The following is a 25366-nucleotide window of genomic DNA, read 5'->3' on the forward strand; positions in this document are numbered from 1 at the left end:
GCAAAAATTGGCTTAGGTATTACGAGGATAGGTAGTAGAGCAGACATGAGATAGAGTGAGAGGCCGGATAAATTGCTGCTCTCCTCAGCAGAGCCGTATTTCATACAATGCGAAGATAAAGACGCATTAAAACATAAATGCATAATTTGTATTTGAGAAATGAAGTAAACTCCTGGCCCCGACGGTAGACCAGCGCTAACCCAGCCTGGCTAGCTTCATGCTGAGTTGGGACCATTTCGTGGCTTATTATTTTATTCATCATCATCATGACGTCCACTGCTGAACATAGGCCTCCCCCTTGGACCTCCATACGTGCCGGTTGGAAGCGACCCGCATCCAGCGTCTTCCGGCGACCTTAACAAGGTCGTCTGTCCACCTTGTGGGTGGACGTCCTACGCTGCGCTTGCTAGGCCGTGGTCTCCACTCGAGCACTTTTCGACCCCATCGGCCATCTTCTCTGCGTTCAATGTGGCCTGGCCATTGCCACTTCAGCTTGCTAATCCGGTGGGCTATGTCGGTGACTTTAGTTCGTCTACGGATCTCCTCATTTCTGATTCGATCACGTAAAGAAATTATTTTATTATTTAATCTTTATTGCACAAAAGAAAATCTTATAGTACAAAAGGCGGACTTAATGCCATAAGGCATTCTCTACCAGTCAACGTTTAGGCTAAGCAGAGAGATGGTGAGTGGTGCTACAATTACAACAGCTTATAATGTAAGCCTTTTATGTAATATAATATCAACATATCATGTTAAGTTTGCATATTATGTATGTTATGTGTTGTTTTCTTCTTTTATTTTTTGCCTCGAATAAATGCTTTTTGTTCTGTAGCGGAACTGTTTTCTTTTTCAGATCGAAGAGTTAAAAGAATATCACGTCTCAAAGAGCATACTGATCTCTGAGTACAACGTGTGTCGAGTCTGCAAGAAAAAGTTTCGCAACCAAAATGCCTTGATGCGATACCCCAACGGCGCCGTCGTACATTACTCGTGTGGATTAAGCAAGTGACAGGCATTGAAAAGGGCGTGATGGAGAAGGAAACAAAAATTAAGTTCTCACTTAGGTTTTTTTCATTTGTTTCATTCAGTTCCATTGCAGATCAAGTACTTTGAATTTACAAAGAAAAAAATTCTCAGTATATTACACTGTTATGGGCTCAGCGCCGAAATAAACGACAATTTAATTTGATAAATTACACATCTTCATTTTTTTTTCTCCAGTTGTGGATCATACATATAGCATAATATTATTATACTATATGTTTAGATTAAGTACTAAGCCAAAAACGGCGAATGCAATATTGCCGACATATCACATACTCAAATGTATAAACATTTTGGCACCATAGATAATAGTAGGTAGGTAAATAATTATATAATAAATTTATAACTTTATAACATAATTATTTTTTTTATTTAGAAATTTAATTCAGGCAACAAGGCCCATATTACAAATACCTTACAGACTAACATACATATGTATTTTATAAACTTAAAACTAAACACTATTTAGACGATAAAACGGCGTGGCTCCGTTGCATCGGCTGCTCTTGTGTCGGATTCGGCAGTTTGCCCCGGAACCTCCGAAACACGACACCTTTCGGCCAGAAGTCGGCGCACTCGATGGTCTCCTGCAGCGGTCGCGGCACGCGCACCACAAAAGAGTTGAAGTGCACGTAGTGGCGCGATCGAAGCTGGAACACCCTCAGCGTGTAGCCGGTCTTCTGGTGTACATATTCCACCACTTCAGCAGCCGTGGCGGTATAATGCAGGCGCGATACGTACAGCATAATTATGGTGCATATAACATAATTATGGTGAATGTTACCGAAACTAAAACACAAATTAGTGGAATAAATAAAACATTTTATTTCTACATCGCCTTGAGGTTTTTTATCATAAGTCTGTCCGACACCAGTAAAGTATTCTATTCTTAACAATTTTTTATAATTTAACTAAATATTAAGTAGGTATGTTAACTTCTTACCAAGAAATCGAAAGAATAAAATGTAAGGAATTAAATTCTAGTCAGAAAAAATTGAAAAACACCAATATTTAGGCAGGTTTAGACGTACCTACCTAATCTACCCATGAAAAGTTATTACCTTATGATGTATGTACCTATGTATATTCAAAGAAGTAGTAATTAATAGGGAGGAAGTAGTACTAGATGTAAGACAAGTATGTTGGTAACTACACAGCGGTAATCTCGTAGCATTTTTGTGGAAAAGGACAGCGTGGGGTAGGACGGACACCAGTGGGCATGTGCCGTCGGAAAATTTATAAAATGCCTATCGAATTTTTCACAAATAAAAATGTCGGAACCTTCTCATATTTTGGGTATCGTCTTGGGTCGTCCCATTCGTTTTTCGTCAAGTTCTTAATTTAGTCCTCTTCTGCTTTCGTCACGCATTCTACATTGAAAGCCACCGATGATTGTGACGAATGTAGAATGAGTGACGAAAGCAGAATAGGACTAATTTAAGAACTTGACGAAAAACGAATGGGACGACCCAAGACGATACTATATTTTGTATGTGGATCTAAATTTTCCATTTTCAAAATTAAAGTTTCCTTTATGGCTTTCTAAACACACTTTGTGGGAAGTTTCCACAACTTGACATCTATACCCGGGACATTATATCAATGATGTGATAAGACAAACGTCGACTTGCAACTATTAATTCCTCGGCATCATCTTGACATGCACCCCATTCCTGGACCTCAGAATGAGGTCTCCGCAGGGCTCCGGTTCATCACCACACGGAGACAGCTCGAAGTTCCTCACGATGGCTGCTAAGGTCACTTTCATTTCCAGCATTGCGAATTTTTGACCTGAAAAAAAAAGGAATAGACTGGTGAGAAACTTTTCTAAAGCTAATATTTTCTGTGTACGTATAGTGTTCAGATAGACGTTCCATATTCGAAATTTGTAATATGACGTAAGGTATGCAGACTAACCACTCTAACCAGTAATCAGTAAATCAATCATCATCATCATCATCTCAGCCATAAGACGTCCACTGCTAAACATAGGCCTCCCCCTTGGACCTCATTCGTACCGGTTGGAAGCGACCCGCATCCAGCGTCTTCCGGCGGCCTTAACAAGGTCGTCCGTCCATCTTGGGTGGACGTCCTACGCTGCGCTTGCTAGTCCGTGGTCTCCATCAATCAATCATCAGCAGTGTATTATTAACAGTGGTAGCAGTAATTGTGTAAGACTTTCAATAAAGTTAATACCCAGAGAGGAAAATTAGGACTCCATTTGTGGAATCGGTCGTCCTTTCCTCTTAATATTAAACCCTTTGAACGTCACGCCTATCGTTCGCGGCGCGTCATCATGAACCTTGTCAGCACCTCTAGCACATCTTGCATCCGCGACTTAGACCGCGACTCGAGTCGCCATTCCCGCGGCTGTCAAATCTGTCGATTTCCGTAGCATAACTTGTACCTGCGACTGCAACAGCCGCGTAGAGAACTCAAAGTCGCGGCGCGACTCGTCAGTGTTACCCGGCGAAATCAAAGTCTAAACAAATCGATATTTGCAAGTGGCAACACTGAATCGGAAACCAGGGATGCGCTAAATCATTCGTTCTTTGGTGGTAAAAAATCTAGTTTTTTGTCGATGGTTAAGTTTTTCCTGTCAAAGTCAAGGAACTTTCAAATTTTGTCAACATTTAATTACGGGAAAAAATATGAAAAAATGTAAGTAATAGAGCCTTATATAATTAATATTGATAATATTCCTTAAAATATATATTGTTTAAAAATTTCTGTTTAATAAACCTTTTAAATAAAATATTTTTGTAAGTAACTATAATAATGGAATTGCTATTATTGGGTTTGTTCTCATATTCCTGTTGTAAATAGTGTATTTTTTTCAGAATAAGTTCAGCATTATCCTAGACACGATTGATATCCCAGCACCCAAAGGAAAATATTATTAACAGGAACGTGCCAACGGGACCCGAAGTGGAGATTCAGGAAAAGAAACACACTAGGCAAGCTTGTAGGTTTCAAACGCGGAGCTGTCCCCTTTTCTAAATTAACTAAGATGTGAGAAGCGCTTTAGCTTTAAGAACACCACCGACGAAGTGAACTATTAATAATAACCCTAATGGTTATGGCGTACCTATCTAAGCTGCCGCAGTAACTCTCAAATAAGTTTCATATAGTTTTTCTTGTGCCAATAATGGATGGCATGTGTGTGTACTGTGTACCTAAGAACTGTTTATGATTTGACAAATTGATATGAGAAGCTTATTTCATAGTCCTCGATGAAGTAATGAGTAATGACCATATTTTATTGTCTTGTTTACAAACCAATTTTCTTTCCAGGGTGATATTTAATTGTCCTACGCCGCATGTCGAAGAAAAAGGAAGAGAGAAAATACTTTTCAAGGGTAATAAAGAAGATTCTTACAATTTCTCTATAGTGGTTCTAGATGTTAATATACAGGGTGAAATTTAATTCACTGGCCAAATTGAAACAACCGAAAGAGCTCGAAAAAATATTAAACACGTGTTTTTTCTTTTAATACCGCTCAGTACATTTTTTTCGAAATAACTCATCATCAAGTTGTCCTAAAAACCTCGTACGTTATGGTGAACCGACAACTACCCACTACACTCGCTTTTATCTTATCAGTTAAGGTCATTGACACCCGCCCCTCCCGCTGTTTGCAATCGCGTCACCAATTATGAACCCTATTGCAGCGAGATTACCTACATAAGTTGCTAATTTTTCCTTTCATATTAACGGGCTTTTAATCTACAATGTTATTTTTAATCTAAAATGTTATTTCTGACTAATGAATGATTATTAACAAAACGTCCGTGGCTTAAAAACAATGAGCAAAAACTAGGTCAGGAATCTTTGCATTCAGGCGTATTTAAAAAATTGAATCAACTTACGTACATTTGATTAACAATCGACGCAATTAACGAAAGTCCCACGAGATGGTACTCTTGGATTCAATCCTTGTCTGCGAAGGCGTGGAACGGATTCCATTTGTGCACCACGTAAACACTCAACACTTAATAAATAACACACCGTACCACTTCGTAATATTCCCGGTTCGAAAACATTTTTTTTAACCTTAGTACGCGCGCGATGTTTTAAGGTTGGCGAGTGACGAGTGACTAATCATTTATGCTTACCGTTATGTTTACCGCTAGCGCGGAATGGTTTAGTTTAGACTACCCTCGAAATTGATAAACCTGCCTACCATCGCCAACACTAACAGGGTGGACTCTATTGCAACGATTATAAGGTTTAGTGAAGGTCAGATAAGGGTTTTGCTGATGTTGTTGTTAAAACCTACTATTAGGTTTGTTTACATTTGTGGTAATAGGGTGACCACGACTCATGGAAAATATTTAAAAATTGAAAAATGAAAATTAGAAAAAAGTGTACTCTTTTTTTCGCTAAATAGGTTCCTTAAGTGTAACCTAGTGCCGGGAATGAATATGGCCAGTGAATTAAATTTCACCCTGTATATTAGGTTTAATAATAAGAAATATATAAGGCAAAGCAATATACTATTAATTTAAATATTGTTTTTTTTCTCTCCTGTATTTTTACCTGAAAAGAAACAAAAATAAAGTAGGTAGGTAAGTACCTAATAGAACTCCTAGAAGCCATTATTAATTAATAGCTCCCCAAGGCCCACTTCATACCTAATGTTGACAGCAACGTATCATAGCATGATCGTATCAGGCCCTGTCAAACATGAAGTGAAACATCTAGAACACGGGTATGATCTAGAGGAGTTTCAATATGGTAGACCATATGATAACCGTACCTATGCTACCTACGCAGACTATGACATGAGCGTAACGCTCCTTCAAAATATTGTTGGTCGGCTCGGTCCAGTCACGTCACGGTATGGTGTTGGCAGGGGACGGAATGGTTTAGTGGGTGTTGACTGATAATATTTCATACAAAGCATGATTTTGAGCCGGACATGATCGTTATAGCCACGTATTACATCATTCTGTTACAGTACGATGCAGCGGGCACAGGCCACATGTAGGTATGTTTTGTTGAAGTCGAGGAAGGTTCCAAACGGTACCTAAATAGTAAGAGATTGTTGAAATTAGACATCTAACCGTGATCCTAAATATTACTACTAAGACTATGGCTTACTTAATAAGTTGGATAGTTTGTTTTGAACATTTGTACCTACCCACCTCATCGGCTTCATTTATGTACAAGCAAGCGGGCTCCGTTGTTAGGTTGATGAAAGTTTTGTGTAAGGAAGTCTTAGGATTACTTTTACAAACTTACGAACCTGAATTGAAATTTAAAAATCCTACATATGTACCTAATTACTTAATTGAGTACCTACAAACTAGCTGTTTGAAATTAAAGTTGTAAACATGATGGGTGTGTTGTGGTACTTGTAGGTACCACCGTTTAGTGATTGTTCCATACTTCCTTATTCCTTAGGGTAATAAGTAATTATACAAATTATATTATTACATAATATATGAAACTTGTTTTTAAGTTATAATTATCATGAGTTTAGTTAAAAAAGTACAAGCAAACCACCCGCGAGAGCGAGTCGCGTTATAAAGTCGCGTAGACTTCGACTCGCGGATTGACATAAAGACGAGAGAATATTTTGTCTCAAAATAGGCAGTTGTGCTACGGATTTTAGTTCAAAGTCGCGATCGTTGTCATTTTCTGACAGTGACACCTGATCGCGAGTTTGTCGCGGCTCTCGCGCGTGAGTTGTGCTGCCAAGTGGCTGCCAACACGCGACAAGCCGTCAAGTCGCGCCGATCTGTCACTTCTCACGCCTGTCGCGGCCAGTTGTGCTAGAGGTGCAGAGGGCCTACAGCGAACGTTCGACGTGTTGCCTCTGTCGCACTTGTAAATTCTTACGTAAGTGTGACAGGGAGGCAACACGTCGAACGTGGTTCGCGGTAGGCTCTCAGAATACGAAGGTTGATATTGGGCTGTAAGTAGCCGCGCGCGTCAGATGACGTCTTTGGCGTTCAAAAGGGTAATTTACATTGACGCTGGCTTTACGAGTAATAGGAACGGGGCCAGTACATAGACTAGGAATCCTCTAGACCGAGTTTAGAGCAATTATTTCATGCAATCGTCGTCGTCTTAAATTTAAGAGTTAGACTCTTGTCGGTGTACTTAGCTCTCTCCATTTGACTATCCAGGGCCGCCTCCTTGATTTCCTTATACGACATTACAGCTACCTTTTCTTGTATTTGTGTTATGTAGCTTATCCTCGACCTTCCCCTTCCTCTCTTGCCTGCAATCTTTCCTTCTATTATGTTATTTATAAAAGCGTCATGTCGTATAAGATGACCAATCATTTTCCCTCCCCTACTCTCTATTGTCCTCAATAGTTGCCTTTTCTCTCCTACTCTTTGTAACACTTCTTCATGCAACCGATGATGCCAAAAATGTGGGGGTGCGCGAGACGAGGTCGAGAGCGAAGTCCCGTGCCGTGATTGGTCCGTTCAAAGACACGGACGTCACACAAAGACACTTTCGTCTCGAACATGGAGTATAATAGCCGTATGCGTGGCAGAGGGGGTAGCGCGACTATGCTAAGTCTGGAGGATGTATTGTCTGTAGACCAGTTTAGCGGTGTGCCACCGCTATAACGCGACTGGTCGATGAGTTCGCATCACGCGCGCGATTGGTCGCAACTATTTGCGTTAGACTGCACGATTGGCTCGAATTCGTGAGGGACACCGCTGAAATAGCTTCTTAGTGGGCACTAAGTCCCGTCCTAAGATATACGTAAATGGAAATTTAATATACGATATGTGTCTGACCATGGGGCTTTAAATCCAGGGCTTGATTTTACTCGCTAAACCGAGCTACTTTTACTATAGGACCAACCCTAAAATCGGGGATTTTTTTTTGGCTTTTCCATAGAAAACGTCGACATCTGACCAGCCAAAATGTATGAAAAAGCAAAATTTTTTTCGTGATTTTGGGGTTGGTGCCATAATAAAAGTAGCTCAGTTTAGCGAGTAGAATCGAGCCCTGGATTTTTAAAGCCCCATGGTCAGAAACACCCTGTATAGAAAAAAATCTCACCAATGCAGTTCCTAGGCCCAGCGCTAAACGGGATCCAACTGAACGCGTTCTTGGCACTGGCGGAGGTCTCAAATCGTTCCGGTCGGAACTCCAGGGGGTCCTCGAACAAGTCCGGGTTCCGGTGCATGCGGTATATGTTGATCATCACTGTTGTGTTCTTTGGGAACAGCAGGCCGGCCATTTCTGAAAGAAAAAGTTTCTGGCAAAAAATTTTGGTATAAACTTTTATCGCTGATTGTACTTTTTTTCACAGGCTACTAATAATCATCGAGACAATTCTAACAACCCCAAACACAATAATTGTGTTGTGTAACAAATTATTAGTTTGCGTTGTTTTATCACAGACTTCCCATAGCTACTTTTGTGTCTCGCATCAGATCAGCTCCATGTATTGTTATCATAATACAGGGTGTAATCGTTAAGTGTAGCCAGGCGATACGCCAAAAAATAAGTGCATTCCCGTTGCCAGGGAGGTTTCGGGATAATACTGAGCAACTTTTATTATGGGACCAACCCCGAAATCACGAAAAAAAATTTGACTGTGTCATACATTTTGACTGGTCCATTTTCTAAGGGAGGGTAATATTTTTTTCGCGATTTCAGGGTTGGTCCGATAGTCAAAGTTGCTCAGTATAATCCCTAAGCCTCCCTTGCAACGGGAATGCATTTATTTTTGGCCACCCTGTATATGTAGTTATACTTAAATGCTTACCGACATCTTTAGGAACCATTCTCTGGATCATGGGGACAGGCGCATACAAACGGAGGCTCTCCTTGATCACGCACTCTAGATACTTCATCTGTTGGAGCTCGCTGTAGAATTGAAACAAATATTAATTATAATGATACAAAACTTTTGGAAACTGGACTCAGTTAGGTATCAAAATGAGGTCTACTAGTTTCCTTTCTAAATTCGAAGGTCACGGTTGATTTCGTAAAAACCACAGGCATTCCTTTTCGGATTGTAGTAAATTTTTCGGACTAATAATAAATAAATAAAAAATATATACTATATTATAGCTACAGTGAAAAATATCAGAGAAGAAATAACTATATATTATGAGAATGAGAATAAATATCTAAATCTTGCAAAGCTTATACCTAAAGGTTGGATCTCTTGTTAGATCGCCGCCCAAAACTTCCTTCTGCTCTTCTAGAATCCTTCGCTGCACTTCTGGGTGGTTCGCGATGCAGTACAGTCCGTACACTGTGCCCGACGCGGTTGTGTCGTGACCCTGAAAAAGTAAAGTGATGCGGTATCCAGACGGGGTGATCAAAGCGACCGATCTGATCGGAAATTAAATTGGCGTCAATCTCCAATTTAATCACCAATTTTAGATTTATGGTGACATTCCATTTCCAACTGCAGCTGCAATACTGTTCATTTTACTATGGAAACGCGTCGCTGTCATTGTCAATTTCCATAGTAAAATGAACAGTATTGCAGCTGCAGTTGGAAATGGAATGTCACTCTAAGTTGAAATAATGCCGCAGAACGAAAATACTGGCGTCGCAAATTTGTATTCTTGCGTCCGCACCTCATTTTATCGGTAATATCGGTCATTAGCGGTTGAATTCGGCGAGCCAAATTGGCGTTTGCGTCACGTCCTGATTCGATCGGGCAATTTAATCAGATTGCCGAAAAATTGACTAGTCTATATACGCCTTGAGTCCTACCTATATAAAGTTAACATACGTCACAATTTCGCGTGACATATATATGTCAGGATTTTTGGTTTTTTGTTAGGATTGCGGAAGGACTGGGCAAGGGCACAGGCAAAACATCCTCCAGACTGAGCATAGTCGCGCTACCCCCTCTGCCACGCATACGGTAATTTTACTCCATGTTCGAGTCGAAAGTGTCTTTGTGTGACGTCCGTGTCTTTGAACGGACCAATCACGGCACGGGACTTCGCTCACTTCGTCCCGCGCTCCTCGCATTTTTGGCATCATCGGTTGCATGAAATAATTGCTCTAAAGTCAGTCTAGAGGATTCCTAGTCTATGGGGCAAGGGTTAGCTAAAAGTTCAGAAGCTAGCTAAAAGTTTGGAGTTGAGCAGAGCAACGGGAATGTTATGCTACCACCTAGGCATAGTCCTTTTGGCCAATTTACTATTCAATCATTCGGCTTCTGTACTAATTTTGTATTAAAATAACAGGTCAGTAGGACGAAGGAATATAAAAACAAGGAGCCGATTAAAATTTAACAACGTTACGGTTTTAATTTTATATTGATACGACCTTGAAGATGGCGTACGGTGATTGATGCATGAGAAATAATGTGATGGCTCCTCTACACGATGGGCCAACGCCGGCCACTCCAAGGGACGCAGCCATGCGGTAGAATGAGATAGCAATATCACTTGCTCCCTGTAACGCATAAATGCGTCCCTTGGAGTGGCCGGCGTTGGCCCATCGTGTAGAGGAGCCATGAAAGACATGCGTGAGATACGCACCAATCACCAAGACGAGCGCCAAGGTCTTATCAAAACAATCATCATTCAGGCCTTGTGCATCTTCGCAGATGATTTAAGCAGCATCAATGATCTAGCGACAGCGCCGTTCGTGGCTACACAGCCCGATCCCAGAGCGGCTACCGCGAAAACCGAAATTCGCAAATTGCGGGGATCTTTCTCTTTTACTCCAATGGAGGCGTAATTAGAGTGACAGAGAAAAATCCCCGCAATTTACGAACTTCGATTTTCGCGGATATAGCCCTGAACGGGATAATCGCCCGCATTTGTGACAAAACCATCACATTTGTTAACCTTTTCGACGCCGTGTCAAACACAAAAGCTGTCACGCGGACGCCACGTCACCGAAGCGTCAAAACTGAAATTGAACCTTATGCATATGCACGTAGGTCTATGTTGCTCTGTGGCCTGTGACCGATTAATCAGTCTTTGGCGTTGAACCTGTGGTGCGGATTCGGTCATTGGCGTCTAAAAGGTTAAATTAGAGTCTACCTCAAGGTTTACAACAGGTTTTGATACGTACTTCAAACATAAATGTGACTACTTCGTCGCGGACGCAGTCGTCACTGATCTGTTTGCCGTCAACTTCGGCCAATAGCAGTAAGTCCAGGAAAGCATGCTTGTTTTTCATACCTGTAATAAAATAATTTACGATAAAACTGCGGAAAAGAGGAAATTCGAAACGAGTGGCGATAAATTACAACAAGACCTAAGGGGGTGTAGAATGTAGATATGCTAGCAACTTTTTGTAAGTAAGAACTAAATAAATGTACAGTCACCTGCAATAATATGTTACTATTTGAAGGCCGCAAAAATATGTGACACGCTCTTATGGCTCTACATATAAGATCGTGTCAGATATTTTTGCGGCCTTCGTTGTGTAACATATTATTGCAGGTGACTGTACCAACCTAGCTCCGAACTTTCAACCAACTTCTTAGCGTTGGCGACATTCAACTCTTTCCTCCTAGCGTCGATGACTTCCTTCGTGTGTCTGTTCATGAACTCGATCGCTTTGTCGTGTTTCCTCTTATGCGGTGTGAGGGAGAAGAAGAGATCGTTGCCCATGAACACGTCTCTCATTCTCGTTGCCATGATTTGACTTACGCTGGAAAAAAATACATGGGTCACAGTGGTACAGTAAACAACAGAGCTATGAATACAGGCAAAGTGTCAAAAATATGTATACAGTACTTTATTGCCTGTACATTAAGGTCGTGTATACATATTTTTGGCACTTTGCCTGTATTCATAGCTCTGTTGTTGACTGTACACATTTTTTTGTAAGAGGTGTAGTTTCGCCATTTTAACTTGAAATTGTATCGTTTTCTTATTTTAGCCTCGAGTATCTAACTATTAAACCTAGGTTAAACCACATATAAAAAAAGCTGCAATGATGCTTAGAAATAAAATTAGATGAATTTTAACCAAAAGTGTAGAAAGATCCACTGTTACCCATGTGTGGGTAATAATGGATCACCGTCCGATTCAACGAAATGATAAGAGCTGCTGCATTATTTGAGCATTTATCCATTTAAATATATATTATGTTTTTTATTATGTTTATTAAGTATGTGCAAAATTTTGGTCATATCATTACCTACTGTAAAACCTAGCCTCTCGTACTTCAGCTTCACTCGCGACTTGGTCCGCGCGAAGTCGTTAATAACTATAGTTTGTTTTTTTAGCATTAGAAAGAACTTGCAAGAAAGTAAGCGATCTTGACGTGTCTTTTAATTGAAAAACGCTTTTTTAAAATCAAAAACTATTACTTATGAAAGCAGAAGAATATAAATGATCGTATTAGATTCATAATTGTTACATATTTGCCGTAACTTATTTTTAAAATGTGTTTTTCAATTAAAAGACACGTCAAGATTGTTTACCTTATTTCTAATGCTAAAAAAAACGAACTATATGGTTACTCAATTTTCACCTCCATAATGCCTTTATTGAGAAAAAATGGAGCTCTACAAAATTTTAAATATACATATTTCAAGTTTCAACGGATTACTTAGGCTGTGCGTCTGTAGGTATCTAAGTAACGGAACTGTTTTATATATTGGGATAATTAGTGTGAAACTAATTAACTGATGCAAACTTACACGTCAATTGATTTAACATATTTGGAGTCTTTTTCTTTTTGCGCATCCAAGGACACCCCCATTACTGTTTCTGTAAAATTAAAACATTTGCTTAAAGCTACATTTAAGTTATTTTACCTTTCTAATATATGTTGCATCTAACTTAATAGCAAGGACAGGATCTCTAATGGACAAATCTGTCTATTTTTCACCAAACATGGACAGATTATTGTCCCGCAGATAATTGCGGCAACTGATACGACGGATAGTCTCGTATGTCCCTAGCTTTAGCGTTTAGATTCGAATGATCCATAACAAAAGAATTAAAAAAAGCTGAAATATGATTCGGTGTTGTAAATTTTTAACTATCGCATAAAAGGAGTGCGTAGCATCCATTGGCTCGTTCGGAAGAGAGCGGGTCCCTTCAGAATGAGATTACAAGTAGCTCAGGATCGGGACAAGTGGCGTACCTACTAAATAGAAGAGAGGCCTTACAAATTCAAATTCAAAATATACTTTATTCATGTAGGCCTAGCAACAAGCTCTTATGAATCGTAATTAATCTTAATCTAATTATTAGAGCAAAGCAATTTATTGATGTTAATATTATCCCATAATAACATTGGACTATTATACAGAATTTGATCTGTATAATAATCCAATGTTATTATGGAATAATATTAACATCAATAAATAATTTCACAAAAGGATCGTCAAACATTAAACATTTTTTATAAAAAAATATTAGTCTATAATTTCTAGAATAAAATCTAAAAAAACATAACAAAAGAAGTAGATAGCATTACATCGGAATATTCATTTCCTCATCAATAATCAAATAAACCTTTGCTCAGTAGTGGGCGATAAACATAAACGATATGATGTTGATGTGAATTTTTTAGGCATAAATATTCCCACCTGTAATATTATCCAGCGCCGCCATAGCCATAATGGGGAACAACTCTATAGATGAACCATCGGCCTTTCTCTTCAGTGTATCGCACAAAATGTTTCCATTCTTTAAGAACACGGGAAGGAAGGTGTGAAGTATGTTGTAATGGAGAGCCGGAGTGAGAAATTTGCGGTGACTCCTCCATTTTGGACCTGAAAGAAAATAATTTGAATTTCATAGTTTTATAAAACTTTTGTTATTTTAAACGCCAAACTTGAAATTATGACGTAGGTACCTATAAATAACACTTGCACTACGTGAGCTATCAGGGGATTTTCAGAAAAAATGTTACCATTTACTTTTTTTCGAAAAACCACCAACTTTTGGGTTATTTAGACTCAGAATCAAGAGTACTATTGAATGAGACAAAGAAAAAAAACTGTTTTTTTTGCATTCCTCTAAATTTGTCTATGATTTGTGAATTTATGGGTCCCAGCGCGCATAAGTTGTTCGCAGAAATCGCGAAGCGTCTGGTTGACATAACTGGTGACCGAAGAGCTGGCGGCTACCTCGCACAACGTATCAGTATTGCGATACAGCGGGGAAATGCCGCCAGCATCCTTGGTACATACAATGCCTCAGGGGCCTATTTTAGATTTAAGCTAGTTATTAATTTCGTTTAGTTAAATAAACATAGTTAGCAACATGTAGTAGGTACCTATATAAAAAGGTTTCTTAAAATACGAGGGTCACCGAGTTGCAATAAAAGATGTAGCCAGGTCAGCCTGTCTTGCCTGAGTCAGATTTAATAACGGGTTTTATTTTGGACTGGTTTTGAAACGACCTAGACTTTTGTCTTGGCGATTGGCGTGCATCTCATGCACATGCATTACACAATAAATTATTATCTTATGTTATCCGATTTTACCAATATCAAAATCAGAACCCCTAGTGTTAATTTCATTCCATAGCGAGACGAGTTGACATTTGAGTTGTCAAATCAGTTGACATTTTGGAAACTCAAAATCCCGTACAAAATGACACTTAACGTAAACGCGTACCTAAGTCACGTCACGCTATCGAATGAAATTTACACTAGGGGTAAAATAATAAATAACAAGTGCGAGTCGGACTCGCGCACGAAGGGTTTCGTACCATAATGCAAAAAGGCAAAAAAAAAACGGTCACCCATCCAAGTACTGACCCCGCCCGACGTTGCTTAACTTCGGTCAAAAATCACGTTTGTTGTATGGGAGCCCCACTTAAATCTTTATTTTATTCTGTTTTTAGTGTTTGTTGTTATAGCGGCAACACAAATACATCATCTATGAAAATTTCAACTGTCTAGCTATGGTTCGTGAGATACAGCCTGGTGACAGACGGACGGACGGACGGACGGACGGATGGACAGCAGAGTCTTAGTAATAGGGTCCTGTTTTACCCTTTGGGTACGGAACCCTAAAAAACGAACTATAGTTACGTAGGTCAAGGAATTTAATTTCAGTAGGTACCATTTCGTACCTTGTCACAGTGACAATAGAATGAGGTCCCTAGTGTAGTGACTTTCATATTGATTGTACTGAAATGGTACTGAATTTAAATTCGTTGACTGCAATAATTACTTGAATTTATTTAAAATTATTGTGTCAAAATACGAATGTCAACGCGGCATGACCCATGATTTAACCTGTTTAACCTTTCATACTCGTTTGTGTGTCGTGGTCAAAAATCGTTGGTTGTAGCTACCTACCTCATATTTTTCTCTAATAGCAGAAAAAATAGTTCCTAAAAAAATTGGTAAAAAGTCGGTCAGAGGTTAAATAAAAACTGTCTGACAATACGGTCGTACCTATCAAGAAGTATGTTATTGTTATGAATTTACATGAAAAATACGAGCAGCCTCAATAGAATAGGTACAGCTCCTCCTTCTTAGATTAAAGGTTTAAAACTGCATACAACTGTCAGTCATTTAAGAGTACCTAGAAAAATACTAGGTACTTAGGTATATGCAATCTTCATTAATTCTTAACAAACAGAACACGTCATGTTGTTGACAATGGAAATGCCGCAAAAAGTAAATTACAGGATAATAATGTACCTACCTAATTTTCCTTATTTTTTCAAAATCATATTTTTTTAATTTTTTTTTTTTAATCTACTTAAATAATTTACATGCAATTTCCTAACTTAAAATCTAAACATATTACTAATATACTATCCTACTTACACTATCAGCCCCATTCCGACCCCCACCCAGCCCAAAAGTAAAATTGGATTGGTTTTAATTGGATTGGATATTTTGATCAACGGAAATCATTAATAAGAGGACGCCGGGATACCTTATACTCTAAGGGCCACTTGCACCATTCCACTTACCCGGGGTTAACTGGTTATACCTGGAGTCGCAATGGTTACCAGTACAATTTGACGCTGGGTTAACGGTTTAACCGCTTAACCCCGGGTTAGTGGGATGGTGCAAGTGGCCGTAAGAGGGATACTAACCGCGTTAGGGCTAATTCTAATTGAACCTATATAATTATTATTAGATTGGACGGTCCAGAAAATGTCATGATTTTTAGGGCAATTTTCAGACTTATAAATAATAAATAATATAAAATAAATTTATTTCAAGCTACAAGGCTCATAGTTGGTTGTCTCATATATATTATGACAGGATATACCATTTTTTCATACGGTAACCGGGTATGTCCTTAAACTACTTGACTTTCTAACAAAACGCGTCTATTACGATAAATATGACCGTTAGGTGGCGCTAGCACGAGTAGGCGTCCATTACGTAGCGGTGCGCGGCAACTACTACTGTGCTAAACACCAAAATTGGTGTGGGCCGTATGTTTTGTAGCGACGCGTCGAAATCGCGGAGCGTGTTACTTACTTAAACTTACTTAACTTAAATTGCACCATCCCACTAAACCGGGGTTAACCCGTTAAACCGTTAACCCAGTGTCAAATTGTATTGGTAACCATGGTAACCCCAGATTTAACCGGTTAACCCCGGTTTAGTGGAATGGTGATACTAAGTGGCGCTAGCGCCACTTGCACCATCCCACTAACCCGAGGTTAAGCGGTTAAACCGTTAACCCAGTGTCAGATTGTACTGGTAACCATGGTAACGCCAGATTTATCCGGTTAACCCCGGTTTAGTGAAATGGTGCATAGGGTGTTAAAGTTAACATACCTGTAGATGTCAAGAGGCCATCTCCTAACCAGGGCCGCAGGAAGTCGTAGGATATTCCTTTGCTTATTATTTCTGTGCTTGACATCAGTTGCTGAAAACAAACAATAGTCATTTGTTTTACAAGGGGGCAAAGTTGTTGTTTAACCGCTCGTGCTAATATTGATACCTGAGCAAGCGAAAGATTCCAAAATTGAACCACGAGTGTAGCGAGTGGTTCGAAAAATGGAAACTTGAGCGTTGCGAGGGTTTCAACGCACGAGGGTTAAACAAAATTTGCCCCCAAGTGAAACACAAAAATTTTCACCACACCAACCCGAAGCAAATATTAAATGTAAAATATTGAACAAAATCAAACCAAATCAAATCCAAATGAATGTTATTAAATATTTATCATCCAAAATCATCATTTAAAAGTCAATTCTACCAGCAAACATAAGAAAACAACTCAAAATTTGCATTTGATTACTTTGCCTCACATGTGGATAAAATGCAACTTTGCTATTCGTTTTTGAAGTGCAAAGTAATTCTTTCCGAGCTGGTGTGGTGAAAAAAAACTAAAAGGGCTAAAGCTCGATGGGCTTAGTCTATGATGTTGTTGAATCACATACAAAACAGCAACAGATATTTTTAAAACTGGAAGGGTACGCTGACAGGTGTCATCTCCTGTTACGTTATAGTTTTTCGTATAACAGGTATAATTGCTATGTATTAGGTAGTAAACCGCAGAAACTATATATCGCTTCGGCAATACCTAACTACCTATATAATTTATGGTCTAGACACGACCGAGCGTCAACTATTTATCTATACATATATACATTTATTGTATGTTCGTTCGCGTCTTTTCTGTAGATGTCGTAAAGTTATTAGTAGAGATGCCACGAATATTCGGCAACTATTCGGTATTCGGCCTATTCGGCCACTTTGCCGAATATTTGGTATTCGACCGAATGTTGCCTACTATTCGGCTGAATACCGAATATCTGTTGCATCTACCTAAAAAGAAAAATTACACAAAAAAATACCAAAAAATAGGTATATTAATAATATTTAAAATGTATTCTTGGAAAGTAGTTAAATACGAAGCCACGTTTTTGAGCATTTGTTGAATACATAATATTTTATTGTTATCATGGGTCTGCATGAATATGATTGACTCTAATCACATTCATTAATTCTGTTCAACATAAAAATATATCTTAGCAAACGATGTGCTTTGATGGCGAACAGTTTTCATAATAACTCAAAATGTTCGCATGTCATGCCGAATATTCGGACGACGAATATTCGGTATTCGGCGGAGAGAGAGGCCGAATATTCGGTATTCGGCCAAATTCACTATTCGGGGCATCTCTAGTTATTAGAATCAATAGTACATTACTATACAAGTGCGAAAAGTAGGAAATTCGCAACGATCCGAGTGGCGATAAATTTAATTTAATTATAATAATTTAATAGCCGTTTAAAATATTTTTTCTCAATTTTCAATTGTGGTTGAATATCGATGGGTCTGTCTATGCCTTCGATGCCTACACTGCCAAAAAAAAAATTCAATATGGCGGACGAATGTTTGAAAATACGTATTTAAGAATGATTGCGCTTAAAATTTAGTTTTTTCTTCGTAAGTGTGATGAAAAACTGTGTAACTCCGTGGCTGTCGTGAATATTATACACTTTCCTTCTTCCTTCTTCCTGGCGTTATCCCGGCATTTTGCCACGGCTCATGGGAGCCTGGGGTCCGCTTGACAACTAATCCCATGATTTGACGTAGGCACTAGTTTTTACGAAAGCGACTGCCATCTGACCTTCCAACCCAGAGGGGAAACTAGGCCTTATTGGGATTAGTCCGGTTTCCTCACGATGTTTTCCTTCACCGAAAAGCGACTGGCAAATATCAAATGATATAAATTTCGTACATAAGTTCCGAAAAACTCATTGGTACGAGCCGGGGTTTGAACCCGCGACCTCCGGATTGAAAGTCGCACGCTCTTACCGCTAGGCCACCAGCGCTTCGTGAATATTATACACTCTCGTACAATATTTCACTTATATTATACAATGTACTATTTTTACTTGACAGGCGGGATAAATACATCTTTTTATTAGTACCTACCTATTTGAGACTGAAAAAATAAAATAGTTATTTGTTTTACAGGGGGGCAAAGTTGTTGTTTAACCGCTCGTGCTAATATTGATACCCGAGCAAGCGAAAGATTCCAAAATTGAACCACGAGCGTAGCGAGTGGTTCGAGAAGTGGCATCTTGAGCGTTGCGAGGGTTTCAAAGCACGAGGGTTAAACAAAATTTGCCCCCGAGTGAAACACAATATTTTTCACCACACCAAACCGAAGCAAATATTAAATGTAAAATATCAAACAAAATCAAATCCAAATGAATGTTATTAAATATTTATCATCCAAAATCATCATTTAAAAGTCAATTCTACCAGCAAACATAAGAAAACAACTCAAAATTTGCATTTGATTACTTTGCCTCACATGTGAATAAAATGCAACTTTGCTATCAGTTTATGAAGTGCCAAGTGAGCCTTTCCGAGCTGCCGGCCTAGCCAAGGTTACAATCGCTATCGCTTCGACAACGAAAACCATTATGTCTCTCTATCACTCTTTCATATTAGTGCGACAGTGACAGTTGCGTTTCGATCGCTACGGAGCGTAAGCGATCGGCATCTTGGCTACGCGGCCTGGTGTGGTGAAAATGTAATTTACATGTACCGGGCAGTTAACTTGTATTGTCCACTGCACAGACCTTTACCTAAAATGTGTTTGACCCATAATTGCTATGTAGGTACCGCGGAATACTCGTAATGAAGTGTGTAGCTCCGGCAATAACTATACATTTTACGATCGTGTGTTCTATATACACACGACAGAGCGTCAACTAAGTATCTATTTAAGTACTACTTTGCAGGTGAGTCCACAACAAGCATATAATGTTTTTTGATTGCTTTAACATGAGTACGATATAAATAAAATATCTTAAAATAAAAATATAATAAAATTCTTTTATTTGTAAAAAATATGGTACAACAAGGTGATATTGAAACAAAATCATGTAGGTAATATGGCACTACATATTTTGCTGAGTAAGCATGCAAATATTGCACATGTTAATATATTAGTCTACTACTGGACCTATACTGGACCTGGTCTATTACTGGGCCGGTTTTAAGCCGACCACTGACTAACAGGCCGCCGGACGATATCGGCCTGTCAGTTAGAACAAAAATTTGACAGTTCCGAACAACTGACCGGCCGATATTGTCAGGCGGACTGTTAGTCAGTGGTCGGCTTAAAACCGGCCCAGTGCGGGTCGGGCCGCGTATGATGGAGCGTTCCCTACCTTCATATGATGTGAAAAAAATACAACCAAAAAGGCGTATAGTTCGTTTTATTTTAGCATTAAAAATAAGTTAAACAATCTTGATGTGTCTTTTAATTGAAAAACACGTTTTAAAAATAAGTTACTGCAAATATGTAACAATTATAAATAAAATAAATAAATAAATAAATAAAGTTTTATTTTCAGGCATCACGTACAGTAAATAGTACACCCATATTATGAATCTAATACGATCATTTATAGTCTTATTTATAGTTTTATAGTCTTTTATTGATTTTTAAAAAGCGTATTTCAATTAAAAGACATGTCAAGATCGCTTACCTTCTTGCAAGTTCTTTCTAATGCTAAAAAAAACGAACTATACGTAGGTACTTCGTGGTATTTACGTACTTTTAATATAAAGAGATAATTTGAATTTATTTCCCTTGCTTTATCCTCTGAAATATGTGGTTAAAATCTTTCGGGCTCCTCGCAAGCAGGTTGTATATATAGAGATACAGCGGGGCAATTTCGACTGCGGGATAATTTCGACTAATCGAAATATCTTCCTTGTTTCCAAAAAAGATGTGTTGTTTATTTGTTTATTAGGATCACCAACAGAAGATACAATTTACATACTAAATATAAGTTACATATTAAGAGGGCACATTTATTATTGATCCCCCACTTACAGGCAATCACAGCCTGCATTAAGTATTATAATGTTTAATTTAAGTTGACACTCAAGAAAAGAAATGTGTGTGCCTCTAGTTAATAATGTAAAACATGGAAGATATTTCGATTAGCCTTACGCGGTGATGCTGAATAAAATTGTGTAAAAACCGCTTACAAGCAAGTTGGTCATGCTAACTTGCAACATTGCACCAGGTAGTTTAAGGTTTAAATTGCATACAATTCGATGTGATTAAGGTGCATTAAGTATGTTTTTTGATATGAAGGTGACCGAAAGTAATTATTGTGAACTTGTGGAACGAGAAAAAAAAAGATCAGGTTTGTTTGAGGATCAGATGTATGCGAGTATGACCCATTGCGTTAAAGTAATACGAGATATAAGAGGCAGTAGGTCAAAATGATGTGTTAAAAATAAGTTAAAATTAGCTTAATATAAGTGTGATAATAAAAACAATGCTAAAGGTATCAATGCTGTATATCTGTCTCCGAGGATAAATACAATTTTAGGAATTTCCTGATTACCTACATCTTAATGTACCTACATAGATTGATAACTCAGACTTGAATGAAATGAAATGTTTGAGTGAAAAAAAACAAATTCGCGGAAAAAAAATGGTAGGTTGAAATTATGCATTGTGTTACCAAAATAAGTCATCCATTTGCGTAATTCTTGTAACACATCATAATCAATTGAAATGTAGATAAATAAAATTAAAACTCAATCGTTAATTGAGTTAATAATTATTAACACTATCAGATACCTGTTTAGGTACCTACTGATGTATTCATACTTACCTCAATGTATTTAGGGTGTGATAGCACAAAATATCTGTTTGACATGATATATATGCGAAAAGCATCTTTATATTGTACCGCCAATTCGGATAGAATTGCCAAAAACTCTGTAATAAAAAAAGGAATGTGAACATTCTTAGTTCTAATTTTGTATCAAGCAGAATCGTCTGCGAATGATCGCTGTATTGGGTAAGGTCTCGGTAGCTCAGATGTCAGAGCATTGGGCTAGCGATTCAGTGGTCGTGAGTTTAGGTCCCACCAAGACAGTGAATTATTCCAGTTTTAATTTTGTTTTATTCATAGTTTTAGATTCCACACTTTAAATTTTCATAACAAAACCTTACTTTTAATCACGTGTCTTGTCTATCAACAATTAAATTGAATTTTTCTAGTTAACGTATTTATTATGTTGATCACATTCAAAGTCAAATAATTGTTAAATTATTAGGTTAGGTATATGTTAAATCAGTTTTATACATTTTAAGATTATATATATTTATTTATGTTTTGGATTTATTGTTTTATGTTTTAGTTATTTTATTATGTTTTATTTATAGTCAGTTTCATTTATTTATATTTTTTTAAATTTCTATTAAAGTTTTACATTTTATATTTATGACAGGGGATGCAATTCAAAATCGATTTTTGGCAATTCAAGTAACATAATACCTAGAGTTAGGCCAAGAAAAGTCAGCAACGATTTTGATAGCATACGCAGTGCAAGTGTCATTTACACGTCATAATTTCATAGATGTTTGTTTTTAAAATGCAGACATATCTTGGTCTAACTCTATTATCAATTTATCATATTTCGAGTTATCAGTAAAACGATGTACCTGAATTGAGTCCCCATTTAAAATAGGAGATAGATACATCTTATTTTCTTTAATTTTAAATTCTTATTTTAGAAACGTCGTATTAGTAATTAAGTAAATAAGTATTTATTTATTTATTTATAAATTTCGGAGATAACACAGAAACAATCATACAAGAAACAGTCATTGAGCACACATGCATATTTAGATACAGATGCTTCCTTGGATATATCTCACTACCATATAAAAGCAGCTGTTATTATCTGAAGTTTAACAATATCTCCGATGATATTAACCTTTTAACCGCCGTAGACTGATATAATCAAGTATCAGACAAACAAAATCGAGCTCATTTCGCCGCAGTCTCATAAGTGATAATTGATAAACAAGACGAAACTTCCGTGTAGCGAACCACCGCGCCGGCGGCGACACGAGTACGCTCGATGAAAAATTCTATGGCGGTTAAAAGGTTAAAACAATCATATCCCGAGGTTTTGGGTGCGACAATGTTGTACACCAGCCAAAAATTGGTAAAAACTGTAAAACCAAAAATATTACTTTCCTAAGCCCATTTAGAGCTTACTACGTATTTTTATTTCATAGATTAGAAACTATTGAACAATAAACAATTCCACTCTCGCAGCACAAATCCCGGGGTTCATACGTCAATAATCAACAAATGTATGTTAATTTTACTTCACTCAAGAGTTACTTTTTTATTTCTCACTGCACCCACCTTGACGCTTTTCTGTTTTGCCCTATGCTTGACTGGTAGCGGCATTAAGTCCGACTGTTGTACTCTTTTTTATGTGCGATAAAGTTTAAAATATATTGAATGAGTAATTAAGATTAAGTAATTATGTAATTTTCTATCAATATGTACGATATTTATCCAAATGTAAATATTTTGTTAATTTAGTATTTAAGAAAATTTGCTGTGCCCCAAACATAAAATATAAAAATACAATTTACTATTAAGTTTCGGTTAATAGAACCTTTTTTTGTCTAAGAAATTACAGGAATAAAGTAAAAGTTTAAATTATGGTTGTATGTGAACTTTTCTAGTTATATGTTGATTTTAATGTGTGTATTTGATTATTTATTGTGTTAAAATGTGTAATGGAAATTTGTAACCCATTTATGTAAAAAAAAAACTTATACTTACTATTAGAATCGCACAAGAATAAATTTCCATTCCCAATAATGGGATACGGAGTGGGTCCAGGGAGATTGTACTTCCTCACATCGCTAAGGAAGTAAATCCACGACGCTACAACAAATAAAACAAGCGCGGACAACAACAACAACAGTATCATTTTAACAACAGCGTGCGTTCGTGAGCAAGTGTGATTCGCAACTGGCACTGTTTACATTACTTTAAATTCTGTCGAGCAATGTCTGTATTGATAGTGAATCGCCTTGGTCGAGAGACTACCTCAACTAGGTACGTTCGCATTAGAAATAAGGCAAACAATCTTGATATGTCTTTTAATTGAAAAACACATTTTAAAAATAAGTTACGGCAAATATGTAACAATTATGAATCTAATACGATCATTTATATTCTTCTGCTTTCATAAGTAATCGATTTTGATTTTTAAAAAGCGTTTTTCAAATAAAAGACATGTTAAGATCGCTTACCTTCTTGCAAGTTCATTCTAATGCTAAAAAAAAACGAACTATAAACAGAGCACATAAGCGCCACTTGCATCCATTAACCCGAGGTTAACCGGTTAAACCGTTAACCCAGTGTCAGTGGTAACTCCAGATTTAAACGGTTAACCCCGGGTTAGTGAATGGTGTAAGTGGCCCTAAATGTAGCTTAACTTCATACTCGGGTAAATCCATTCGACCCTCTCAGAAAATATCTACCCAAGGTTTCCTTAATGTCAAAATTGCATAATCTGACAGATGGATTTAAAAAAATATATATATTATACCGGGTGTGGCCTGTAACATGAGCAAATAATTAAATCATAGATTGTACTCCTCAAACGGTGACACTTTTGTTCTACAACTTCAAAAATTATGAATTATTTAGACTCCTAGAACCTATTTTTCATACAAAATAAATATTATCTTCAATGGACGCCATCGCTACGCCATATCATTGTGATTGACGTTGCTTGTCACGCCTTAAACAAAACAAAATTCGCAATACATTGCGTCTTAGAATAAACTTTAAAGTGTATTAAAAATCAAACCACAAGTTATTTTTAAAAGTCGCTGAAAAATTGTTAGTCAGTATGAGGAGTACAGCCTACAGTTTAATTTTTTGCTCATATTACAGGCCACACCCGGTATAGGTAAATCCGCCGTTGTCGCCTAATGTTTAGTTTATATGTTAGTCTGTAAGGTATTTGTAAAATGGGCCTTGTTGCCTGATTTAAAATGTTAAATGAATGGGCTTACTCATGGCCACAGACTAGCCGAGGCGTAGACGTGGCCTACGATGGAGCGAGCTCGCCCAGAAGGGGCCTGTTCACTCTTGATTTGAAGGTTGCCGGGTTATAAGAACACGGAAATATAGACGCCGCCGACGAGAATGATGAATCCGAACCAGAAAAGTAAAGGAAATTAAATAAGTAGGTACCTACTTAATCGAGATTCATAATGCGGTGATGCAGTGTCTATGTGTATGTAGTCTGTGCCTTGGTGAGACAGGTAGTTTTGTCTGCTCATAATATCTGTTTTACGCACAATCAAGGTTGTTTACAATAAACGTACATACAGTGTGTTTTCTGTAACAGGAGCAATAAATTAAACTGTAGGCTGTACTCCTCAAACTGGCCAACATTTGTTCAGCAACTTTTGAAAATAACTCATGGTTTGATTTTTATTACACTTTAATGTTTATTCTAAGATGCAATGTATTGCAAATTTTGTTATGTTAAAAGCGTGACAAGTAACGTCAAACACACTGATATCAGCGTACATTGAAGGCAATATTTATTTTGTATGAAAAAGAGGAAGTCTAAAGGATTCATAATTTTTA

The 25366-nt window shown here is 37.7% G+C and overlaps 1 protein-coding gene across 1 annotated transcript; it reads right to left on the minus strand.

The window, feature by feature from the left end:
• Positions 1 to 1848: 1848 nt before the first annotated feature.
• Positions 1849 to 23739, minus strand: LOC134666723 (cytochrome P450 4d2-like). The gene is made up of 11 exons (XM_063523967.1): positions 23537 to 23739; positions 21557 to 21663; positions 16727 to 16817; positions 13554 to 13739; positions 12657 to 12726; positions 11463 to 11659; positions 11075 to 11184; positions 9179 to 9312; positions 8790 to 8890; positions 8078 to 8260; positions 1849 to 2838 (listed from the first exon to the last, which is right to left on the minus strand). Exons 1-11 carry the CDS (start codon positions 23685 to 23687, stop codon positions 2684 to 2686), a joined length of 1485 nt encoding a protein of 494 aa, XP_063380037.1. The 5' UTR covers positions 23688 to 23739; the 3' UTR covers positions 1849 to 2683.
• Between the last annotated feature and the right edge of the window lie 1627 nt (positions 23740 to 25366).

This window comes from Cydia fagiglandana, chromosome 8 (genome assembly GCF_963556715.1).
Source record: "Cydia fagiglandana chromosome 8, ilCydFagi1.1, whole genome shotgun sequence".
In the NCBI taxonomy this organism is placed as follows: Eukaryota; Metazoa; Arthropoda; class Insecta; order Lepidoptera; family Tortricidae; genus Cydia; species Cydia fagiglandana.